The 12250-nt window shown below is 42.6% G+C and overlaps 1 protein-coding gene across 1 annotated transcript in view; it reads right to left on the reverse strand.

Moving 5' to 3' along the window:
• The window catches only part of COL6A3 (collagen type VI alpha 3 chain), a 98895-nt gene that overhangs the window by 69814 nt on the left and 16831 nt on the right, over positions 1 to 12250 (reverse strand). The window contains 3 exon segments of the mRNA XM_020972268.2: positions 1236 to 1838; positions 8471 to 9091; positions 10229 to 10341. Coding sequence (XP_020827927.2) covers positions 1236 to 1838; positions 8471 to 9091; positions 10229 to 10310 — 1306 coding nt within the window. The 5' untranslated portion in view covers positions 10311 to 10341.

The following is a 12250-nucleotide window of genomic DNA, read 5'->3' on the forward strand; positions in this document are numbered from 1 at the left end:
TGAGTTTCCCATGACCGGAGGTCTTTGAACAGAGGCTGCATGATGACTTAGGAGGCCTATTGTAGTCAGGATTCTAATTTGGGTAAGAGTTGGACTAGATGGTCTCTCAGTCCTCTTCTGGTGACATTCCTATGTCCCTCATGGAAGGAAAGTCTCAATACACAAAATGAGGGCCCTGTAAAGGCTTTTGTCCTCTCCAGTAAGACCAGTATCTTCTGGACAAACTTATTTAAGATGCTTTGGGCTATTTTCTTTTGCTTTGCAAAGCCCACATTCATAGAAAATACAAACATAAGCTCCAGCCTAGTCCAATTACATAAATTTCCAGTTAGGAAAACATTGCTTACGTTGACCATCCTTCCTGCTGTATTTGCAGCAAGAGGAACTGTTTGGAAGAAAAGTGAAAAGTCTACAACATTTAAATTAGTCATTGTAAAATATTAAAATGAAATTAGTCATTTCCATTTGGCACCAATGCCAATAACACCTAGTGGTTTTTTATGATCTTATTTTCCCCTCAATTTCAATTCATAATACAAAGGAATAGTCTCTTTGTGCTGGAAGGAATCTTGAGACCATCCTGTCCAGCTGCTCACTTTTCACTCGGTGAGCAAACTGAAGGCCAGGAAGGCTGTGGTACCATGACCAAATAGTATGAAGGCCACCCAAAGAATCAAGAGGGCACCATCCACGGGAGTCGATGCAGTTATGCTGCCCAGAAGATTTCTTGCTAAGGAAATTGTTTTTGTCTTTCAAAAGGAGAATTCAAGGCTTCTTACCTTAAGAAGGCACCCAATTGTCAAAAATCCCAGAATGAAGTGAGCCACTGAATGTCTGTTCTCCACTTGGGTTGCTTTGGCAAGCAACTAATTGCTTACAGTCAGGACCAATCATTAGGTAGTTTTATATTTCAAGGATAAATAATATTTTCAAGGTTCCTTATCATTTTTACTGTTTTCACTAAGTATGCTTGATAGAACCAGCCTAGAAAGTTCTCTTAACAATGATTCCTATCACACCAAGAGCCAACAATTAGCAAATCAAGCTTTCTTGTTCTGAAGCTACATAATATCATATTTAACTTGAAAAACCCTAGGTATCATCCATGACACTGGGGCTATGTTGACTTACAACTTTTCCACAGAGGAACCTATTCTACTCCTGGCTTTACTTGCAGCTGAGAGGTAACCCACCAAACCCCATCCATTCAATGATGTCCAGAGAGGTATACATACCTTGGGTGACAATGGTTGGGGGCTGCAACACAATTGTTCTTTGGGCCACTCCAACAATGTAGGACAGTAAGTATTCTCGTAAGTCGCCAAGGCTACGAAATTCCGGGGTGGTAAACACGAAATTTTCATCGGTAGCAATGTTCTGGAGCTCTGCCCTGTCAGCACCCTGGGCCCCAAGGCCAAATGAAAATATACTAGCTTGCTTCAAGGCTACCACTCCATCTCTAATGTCATCACTAGACTGTGAGCCACTTATGAGCACTAACACCTGTGGGACCCCTTCCTCCACTCTGCTGCCTCCCCCCTGGGTGAAGTGGTTCTCCACCACAAAGTCCAGGGCAGCCCCCACATTGGTCTCCTCACCACCAATGATCCTAAGAGCCTTCACTGCATCTAGAATATCAGCCTTTGTGGAGTAGCTATTCAAAGAGAAGGCAGTTCTGGGCTCATTGCTATACTGCACTACCCCAACTTGGATCTGCCGAGCTCCAATGGAAAGTCTCTCAAGGAAATTTACAAGGAAATCTCGAATAGCTGCAAAATTGGCACTTCCAGTCTTGTCTGATCCATCAATAAGGAAAATAAGGTCAGCAGAGTCTTGTGCTTGAAAAGAGAGAAATGCAAAATGTGAAAGCGTTAAAAATGAGTGATTCCATGCAGTCACACACATTCTGACATGTTTCTTTGGAAACCAGTAAGAAACACGGATATGGGGGGAAAAAAACACACCACATGTTGAGTGAGAAATGTGAAAATCTCCTTTAGTTCTGCATTCTGGTTGGATAAGAGGCACCTGGTAAAACTACATCTTGACAAGACTTTTATTTCTGATCTTAATTTGGCTAGAAAATCCCATGGCTAATAATGCTAAATATTGAGCTCATATTCTAGAGACTTCTGCCAAGTGTTTTAGGACTCAATTTGAAATGGAATCTGCACACTAATAACCAAAAGAGAGCACACAGTAGGCACTTAAGAGATGCTTGTTGGCTGGCTGACATAAAGGGAAACCAACTGAAATAAAAAGATGACTTATGGTCCAAGGTTGTATTAAGGGAAAAACCAATAAAACATTCCTGAAACCCTCCCATTTTCCATCTTGAATACAAAAAGACTAATTGCAATCTATGTTTATGATTGCAAGAGGATGCTCCCTGATTTGCAGATTCAGCAGCTCGCGCCCAGGACATCACATACCAGACGTCTTTGGCATGTGGTGCTTTGTCCTTGCTGGAAAAGTCAATTTCATTTTTTAAATGGTGGAATGCATTCACTTTTGTGAATATAATAGGAGGGAAACTAACACAATGCAAAATGCAAAGACCAAATATTTTAGTAAGATTTAGAGTTTGGCTTAATTTGGCTTGTTGTCTGCTATGATGAGTACTCATATCGAACCCAGACGCAAGCCTTGGATTGCTTAGGGTTTTTAAAACAATTCTTACCTCTATCCAGTCAAGTAATGCAGAACAGTGTTAAACAGGGTGATATGAAACCAGTCATGACATAATTATCCAACGTTATTCGCTTTTAGGGACAACCCTAATTTGATCACATGGTGAGGGGATACAACTAAGGTAAAACCTTATACAGCAGTTACCTGTTGCAGAGTAATGACAGGAATGGAGAAATCATTACCAGGGTATCTACTCTACTCTCACAATAATGCACAAGTAGCTTCCATTCCACTCTTAGAAATGGGAATCATGGGAAGTCATCAAAGTTAGAATAGCACTCTTAAATCTACAAAGCATGATAGACTCATTCAAAGATACTCTGGAAAAAAACATGGCCACATTAATATGGGATTTCTAGACTCTGTGGAAAGTAAACTTACTCATTTTTAACTGCCTAATCAGACCGTAAGGGGATACTAGCCACACACACACACACACACACACACACACACACACACACACACACGTACATAGTATACAGATACACAGAAAAACATTATATAGAATTTTATACTTTTTATAAGTATATTTTTATATATAGTTTTACATATAAAAGGTTTTATATTTTTTAAAAGTATGAGACATATCTAAAGGCTCTTTCTCATTATATTTTAACATGGAGACATCAGTGGTAAATCAATCCTCCTATGTAATTTTAAAATCTTACTTGACAATTATAACATTGTCTTATAGGAACTCTTTGTAGAAGTTGGGGGCCAAATTCCCTAAAATCTTCTTATCTTTACTCTGATATATGCTCAATATATGTTCATTATGGTTGCAAATTGGAACGTGTACTACTATCCATTTTGACCCAGAACTATGAGTCAACAGGGCAAAGTAGATAGAGATCTGGCCTTAGAATCAGTAAGACCTGGGCTCAAGTCAAGCCCCACATACTAGCTATATGACCATGGGCAAACCACTTAACCTCAAACTGTCCTCAGTCAAGTCTATAAGACTATAAGCTTCAAATGAATTCCTAATCTTCATTAGTGGTAGGAGTTCCTGCACCAAGGGATTCCTATAATGATGAAGTCACAGGTCTAGACCAATAACCATTTACAAAAATACGAAATAATAATAATGATAATAATAACTTTAAATGGACATTGGTCCAATTTCAGATCTTTAGCCCTGTTAGCAAGTTCGTTCATTAGGGTCCATTTGGTAATTCTATTGTTAAAGATACTAAAATCTTAAGCCTTCCTAACAGTTATCCTTCTGGAAGAGTGAGTTTCAGTATCTAGTAGAGACAAGACCAGTTGGGTTGGCAAGGAATTGTAGCTACAAGGTCTAAGGAGACCCAGGCTTAAGCAAACAAATTATTCTAATTCACACAAGGAAGAGTTTAAAGAGCTAGGATGACTCACCTTTCAGAGAAAACCTATTAAAGGTGATAGTGACAGGAGTTGATGTGCTATATATGGGTAGACTACATAAATTACATAAAGCTACAAATCCCATCATGAGCAAAAGTATTTTCTGTGACTCATCAATCAATCTTGGCAAAACTTGATTTATGGGGACAAAGGTCAATGAGTCCACTTGCTACCCTATTAAGAACTTTCAGGTGTTCACCATGAACGCCTAGGGTTACAAGCTCTGGGGTCAGAAGACCTAGCTTGAACCCTGGTTCTGCTGCTTCTTCCATGGTTGACCATGGACAAGTCATTGCATCTCTTACCAGGAGAAGGACAGACCAGAGGTCCCCCAAGGTCCCTTCTATCTCTCCATCAATCATACAGTCCAACCATACAACATCACATTTTCTCACAAAGGACAAACTTTCCTTTCAGGCCAGAAAACAAAAAAAAAAAAAAATGAAAGGTACCCTTAGGGAAATCACTTGAACCCACACACTTGGTCACTCTTTGAGGAAAACACACTGAGCATTTACTAGACTAGGGCAGGTCCTAGAAAAATGTTGGATAATTTGTCATCACCGTCAAAACCACAGCACTCACGTACACAATGATGGCGCGCGGGCTAGAAAACGACTCAGAGCATGCTGGTTAGGTGAGGGAGCCAGAGCGTCCCAGGAGCCCTAGCTAGCTCAAGGTCCTTCCCAGAGGGAAGGCTAAGGGACTCCAGAAGCAGTCAGCTCTCCCAAAAAGTACAGGGGGGAAATGGGGCCTTTTTCTCCTTTCTTGGCTCCCGGCTTATAATGTCCATGGCATTTTAAAGTGAATGGGTTACAAACAGTCAGGCATCATGGAACCATTAACCACCAAGAGAAGTTAATGCTTTCCTGGTATCTCAAATTGGCAGGTTTTTTACATCCACAGCATAAATAATTGTCTCATTTAAAAAGTAAAAGAGCCCTCATGTTTCCTGTGCAAAGCACACCACTGTAAACGCATTTCAATCATTTGTTTCAAACTTTCTTTGTCATGGAAAGCAAAGGGGAAAAAAACATCAAAGCCATCTTTAAATGCGAAGTGTGCTTTAGCAAGCAATACTCTTTCAGCATTAAGAACATGTCATATTTTAAGACAGTGATTGTGGGCAATCAGAGTCTATTTTGTGGCAATTTGAGGACAGCAGATAATGGAGAGGCTTGATATCTAATGCATAACCAACCAGAGGGATGAGGGAGGGGAAGAAGTAAAACTGACCACTAATTAATAAATCATCAGGGCATTTGTCCTATTGAATAACCTTTCAAAAACATTTAAAATGGAAGCAAAGTGGCAATTTAAAACCATGGAACATGCAGTAAGAAGTGGTGACTCGGTGGGCGTACAAAGCAAGGTTAATTAGAAGAGAAACGATGGAGAAGCTGAATGAACATCGGTAATGCTTGTGCGTCAGCTTGCTTAGAAGGCAGAGATGTTTTCCTGGGCATAAAAACAAAGGTTTCATTGTCAGAGGTCAGTTCTGTGCAGACTGGACTGACAAACGCTCCCTTAGGAGGTGAGTGGGCAGAGGCCTTTCATTCATTTCTAAACACAATCTGGTCAAGTGTTTTCCTTTAGTTTGACAAAATGGAGTCAATCAACTTTTCCCCATTACCTATTGATACCTTCCTGGATGTTCTTATTAACTTTGTCAGTGTCTGCTTCGGGGCATTTTAAGGAGGGTTTCAGATACGTGGGTGATGAATACTGAAAGGAAGCAGCTGATGTCTCCTGTCTCTGGATAATGAACATCTGCAGACACCTCTGGTTGCTTCCCCTGACATTTAGACAGTGATGAGACCTATATTGCAGTAAATGAAAAATACTAGAGATAATTTGGAAAGAAGTCTACACTCCCTTGCAAACACTACCACCAAGAACTGGCTAAATAACCATAGAAGATGCTATCTCTATACACGCTAATTAAGGATGCCTTTTATTGTGCTGATGAGCCCCATCTAGAGTGATGGCTCATCCCCACTGTAAGGAGCCTGCCCAGCATTAGCTCCAGTTAAATGAGGTCCACACCTTCCGTTTTACAATAACCCCTCATAGCTCAGTCCTGAAGCCCAGTCCTGCAGCTTAGTCATTCATCACAATGGTGCCCACATGGGCACAGATTCCTTCCAATGTCCAGCCTTATCAGCTGGGGGGGAAGGAGAGGAAGGAGTAAAATAGGGGTTTGGTTTATTCTGGAGAAGCGCTAGCCACCTTGAAGCCCCAAGCATCCTTTCCCTTCTTTTTCAATCTCCACCCTTCCCCCATCCAAATATCTGCCCTTCCCATAACAGCCTCACCCCTCTCAGTCTGCTAATTATTACCAAGCGCAAACCTACTTGGCTCCACTTGTATCTGAACTTTTTCAGTTGAATCCTCTCTAATCCATGAGAAAACTAGAAATGCCTAATTAGGTCAGAGCCATGGCACTTCCAGCCTAGGGCGGGCTGTCTCTCAAGAAATGGCTCTCTTGTAAGACAACACTATGGCTCATAAGTTCAGTCTAGAGCTGAAACCTTCCAGGTCACCCCCTTCATTCAAGGGAGAAGGAAACTGAGATCTAGAGAATTTAAATAACTTGGGGAAGTTCACACAGGAAACACATGTTGGGGCCAGGATTTGAACCCAGCTCCATTGATCCTAAAGCCCACACGCTTTCCACTGCACCACACTGCCTCCTGGGTTCAAAGGTAAGAGATGCAGATGTAATACCCCAAGCGTATTTGGTAAGATAGAGTGAAAAGACCACCAGAACTGGTGTGAGAGGTCCTGGGTTCAAATCAAAGATGAAAAACTGCTATTCTGAGCACATGCCCAACTACATATGCTTGGGGTTCAGAGTGCTGGAAGGGGGAGGGGGAAAGTTAGCTAGTCAAATACCATGGCAAGTGGGGTACTGGTTGTGATTCAGCAAATATTTACTAAACTGCCATTCAATGCAAGGTGTTCAGCTGAACAGCTGGGTCCGTGTCTGTGTTTGTGTGTGCATGCATCTGTGTGTGTTTGCATGCATGTGTATGTGCATATATATGTGTGCATGCCTCTGTGTGTGTGTGTGTGTGTGTGTGTGTGTGTGTGTGTGTGGTGTACTATAACCTACAAGCAAATAGTTCTAATTCTTAGTCATCTCAGGCACCGAATCTATATATTTCTAGTGTGAAGTCAATGAGCAAACAATAAAGACCCCAAGAATGATGGTGGGAAGCCTCTCTAGACCTCAGAATCAGAGTCCCAGGTCCCAGTCAAGACTTTTCCCCAGCCCTGAGCAAAGGGTCTACCTCTTTGAGACTTGGTAGCAGCAGCTGAAATGAGGCAGCGGATCCTGAGGACCCCATCGAGGTGGGTCTGGGGCCTCTATGACTTCGGATAAAGAGGGGCAGGCTCCCCAGGCTGATGGCTGTCTTTCAGGCATGAAGCTTTCTAGGAAGTGAAAGGGACCTCCAGCCTCAGAAGAGGATGAATGGTAAAAGAATGTGGCCAACTTTTTTTTTAATCTCTTCCTGGTAATTTGAAAAAAGGGGGGGGGACGTATGGGAGGAAGGACCTCTTATCTCTTTTATTCTGTCATAATGCCTCAGTGCAAATTTTCAAGGCCAACTAATGAAAAGAATACTTGAATTGGAGTCAGGAAGACCTGGGTCAAATCCTGTCTCAGACACTTGCTAGCTGTGGGACCCTGGACAAGTCACTTAAGCTTACTTTCCTCATCAGTAAAAATGACAGCCAGACTTGATGGCTTCTAAGGCCCCTGCCAGCTTTAGATCTGTGATCTTCAGTCACTTAACTTCTCTGAGACTCAGTTTTCTCATCTGTAAAATCAGACGTTTAGATTCAATGGTTTCTGAGACCTCTTCCAACTCCAAATCTATGACCCCAAGGTCAGTCAATTAGCCCATCAACGTTGGTACTTTTCTTCTCCAGTAGCTGGTAAATAATCGTTTTTGGCCTTTGAGAAGAGATTGCCAAAAAATGCTTAGAACCTTTGTTTTTAAACCTGTGAAGATTCATCATCTGTCCCCTTAGGTCAGAGGTTCTTAACCTGGGGTCTGTGAATGCAGGGGGTTCTAATATATGCTTTAACAACTCTTTCAATAGGATTCATTTCCTTTGTAATCCTACAGATTTTCTTTTGTGTATTTAAAATACTTTGTTCTGAGAATGGTCGGTGGGCTTCATCATACTACAAAAAAAAAGGTTAAGAACCCCTGTTCTAGGTCAAGTTTCTTACGTGGAGCAGGGCCAGTCAGGGCTGGCGGGGCGTCAGCACCACCCAGAAAGCTTAACCTAGCCATGGCTTTAATGCTAGAAGCTGCCGCCAAACTTAACGCCACGAGGAGGGAGCAAGGCGGAAGCACAGCTCGGTGCTGGGAGCGTTTATTACCTGTGATGTCTTTGGATATCTCTGGAGCCCCGGCAATGTCCGCCACCATGGAAGAACGGACACAGGCCACTAAGTTTCCTACTATGTCATGGAGGGCGGTAAAATTCTCTAGGTTGAAAACATGCAAATCAAGGGGTTCACTGGCCATCTCCTTCAGCTCGCCTTCCTCTGCATCCTGCACGCCAATGGCAAACACGTCCACGGCGGAGGCAGATTTAAGTTCTGCCGAAGGCCCGGCCACATCGTCCTGCGATCGTCCATCGGTTAACACTATGATAACCTGGGGGACACCATCACTTGCTCGGCTCCCCGCAGCCTGAGTCAGATGGTTCTGTATCACATACTTTAAGCCTTTGCCAGTCTTGCTGTCTCCCCCCAGGTAAGTCATATTCGAAATATGGGACAGGACCTCTTGCTTAGTATGGTACGTATTTAGCAGGAACTCAGTATGTGGGTTTCCATTGAACTGGACCAGAGCAAAACGAAAATCACTTCCTCCCACAGCTAAAGATTCTATAACATCATAGAGAAATTCCCGAACTAGCTGGAAATGTTCTTTGCCAATGCTCCAAGAGGAATCCACTAGAAATATTATATCTGCAGCGGCACTCATTTTGACAGCTTTAAAAAAAGACATTTTTTATGAAGTTAATTTCTACCCATCCAGAATCTCCATCATCTGACTTGATCTACACTGCACCATAGCTGAATAACTAATATTTCTGTTACAATGTTTGCAGGAAGAAGAGGGAGACCATAAGATTTTATGCTGGTCAGCCCAGTACCAAGCCTTACTTACCCACCGAGACAAAGGTCCTATAGTCATGGCAGAAAGGCCATTTCACACAACTTCATTTGATGGTAACCCAAGTTCAGTGTGTAAAACGGACCCTGGACTAGCCGTAAGCATACAGAATGAAGAGAGATGTTTGCTGTTTGCCTAGAATTCTTTGTCACCAAGTGGCAATTTTCTCATGTAATGTCACCTCAAAGATTTTTTTCAGACATGCAGTCCAACCTGAAGGGCTCTCTGAACACAGATAACCAGCAGCTATTCACCAATATGATTTATCAGTTGAACCTACTCAATCACGCCTTGATAGGAAAGAAACAATGAGAACTCTTTCAGTTGACATAATTATACCATAGCTCTGTGGGATTAGAATTGTTTCATGGAACTTTTGAGCATGTGTATTTCTCTTTCTCTCTGGAACTTATGGATATGCCTGTTGGCATCATCTTAAGGGGACAAGACAACCCATTATTAAGTCTTAGTGACTAGAGAGCCCCAAAGTTAGATTGATTGGCTGAGAGACCAGAGTGGATGGACTGTCCAGAGAGGAGCAGCCCTGTGGACTGGGCTGGGAAAGGGAGTCACCAGGTGAGCTCAGCCTCATTGGACTTCTACCCCAGGTGCCAATGAGCAACCCCACTCTATGGAGAAAGAGGTACAGACATTCAAAGGTTCATCTCCCTGGTGAGCTCATCAAATTAATGTGGGCAGGGAAGATATGCCTGATCAAGCCTCTTGTTTCTTTCCTTACGTTCACAAAGGAAACTGCATCCCCTGCATAGAGAAGTAGTATCTGTATGAAAGGAACATCCCATAAACAATGGTTTTCCAGGCAGCACACTTGGCCTCCACCTTGGCCAAAACAGTTACACAAGTTTTAAAAGAGAGTGAACAAACACCCATCCAGCTCATTCTGAAAAAAAATAAAATACCACCACATCAAAGCAGGCATTGCCAGGGCTTACCCTCTTGAGCATCAGTCACCCAGGAACCTGAGACTAAAAGGCAGAATATTGCCACTAAGGGCAAACGCCGATGCTTCCTCATTTTGTTTTCGTCAAAGCACCGGCTATGGGACCTGAGGAGGAGAAAGCATGGAGAACATATTGGTCAATTTCCATTCCCTTTACTGCCATATTTGAGTTATGGCTCACATTATGGCTTTGTTCTTCAGATCTTCTCTGACTCCCAAGGCAGTACACTGTGGCCGGGAGAACTAAGCAGGCCAGGCCGAGGGCCCAGCCTCAGGCACTGCCCTGTACTTCACAGGCGCCCTGATGGGCCTGCCCATGGCTGGCGATCATCCCTTGTGTTAGCGGTCTGAACATGTTCTCAAGGGAAAATTGAACCCATTCATTTCATTTGATCCCCCCACAGAACCATGACATGGGCATTGTTATCCCCATTTTCCAAATGAGAAGACTGAGGCCCAGGGAAGCTATTCATCCATAGTGATAGAATCTAGAGCTGCATAGGGACCTCAGAGGCCCAGTAGACCACTGCCCTCAATTTATAGATAAGAAAATAGAGGATAAGGTTGGCAAAACGACCACTGCCACTTCTGCTGGTAGTGGTGGTGGTAGCAGTAGTAGTAGCAGCAGCAGCAGCAGCAGCAAGGCTAGGTGGTACAGTGGATAGAGTACTGGTCCTGGAGTCTGGAAGACCTGGGTTCAAGTCCAGCTTCAGACACTTATTAGCTCTGTGACCCTAGGCAAGTCACTTTACCCTGTTTACCTCAGTTTTCTTATCTGTAAAAATGAGCTGGAGAAAAAAATGGCAACCCACTCCACTGTCTTTGCCAGGAAACGACTGAACAGTGGCAGCAGCGGTAGTAATGGTAGTGGTAGTAGTAAATGGCTAATTATGTATTTCATTTATTATACATTTGTTATGTGTTAAAGTGCCAAGGACAGTGCCTGGCACATAGTAAGTCTGTATAAATGCTATTTATATATTATTATTATTATCATATATTTAAATACATACATAGCTCCCCTGAAGGAATATAAACTTCCTGACAGTAAGGATGATTTCATTTTTGTCTTTGATGCTTCTCTATTGCAGTGCCTGGCACTTGATAGGTACTTTAAATATGAGCTGATTGATTGATTGAATAACAAAATAGAGTATTAAGCTGGGCTAACAAAACATTTAAAATTAAATAGCTCATCAACCAATTGAATTCAATTCATCAATTATCCATGAAGCACCCACTGTGTGTCAGGCATTATATTGGGCTCAGGAGAGACAAAGAAAAATCTCAACCATATTTTCCTTCAAGGAGTTTATGGCCTACTGGGAGTGCAGTTTCATACAGCAGGTAGAGCATTGGGTCTGGAATTCTAGATCCAAGGTTCAAATCCTGGTTCTGACACCTCCTGCATATGACCTTGGATAAGTCCATTCCCCTCTCAGGTTCTCAGTTCTTCCTCTGTAAAATGAGATCTTCATGGAGTATCTTTAAGGTAACATCATTTAAAAGAAAAATTGTGTTTCTCCACTTGCTTGCTAAACTAGAAAATTCATTAATTATCCATGCACTGAGCCTGGTCTTTAGCCTGAATTAGACAGCCTCTCAGGAAGAAGGAATCAGGTAGAGAACAGCTTCATTTGCAACAGCTGGTTCCCCCTTCTCCAATTTCCCAGTTGAGGTCTCCTCAGTTGAGTTTCTATGTCCCTGAGATGAACAACCCAAGGAATTAATTTCCCTTTGAGCTTTTAGGATCTGGTTCATTGGAGATCCCTGCTTCTAGGAGAAGGCTGAAGACTTCCTTTCAGTTGGGTAATTTATAGTCAAAGAGAAAACCGATGATTACTGCCCTAGGATTCAGATCCATTCTCCCATAAAGCACCTGCAGTTTCCTTTCTCCAGTGGTTTGGGATGACCCTCCCAAAGTTTGTCTCCACAGTGTCAGAGAATTTGGCACCTGGATGGGACTTTGGAATCATCTTGGACAACATAGTGGACAGGGCACTGGACTCTTAGC

The sequence above is a fragment of the Phascolarctos cinereus genome, unplaced genomic scaffold (assembly GCF_003287225.1).
Source record: "Phascolarctos cinereus isolate Bilbo 61053 unplaced genomic scaffold, phaCin_HiC Scaffold_5;HRSCAF=322, whole genome shotgun sequence".
Lineage (NCBI taxonomy): Eukaryota > Metazoa > Chordata > Mammalia > Diprotodontia > Phascolarctidae > Phascolarctos > Phascolarctos cinereus.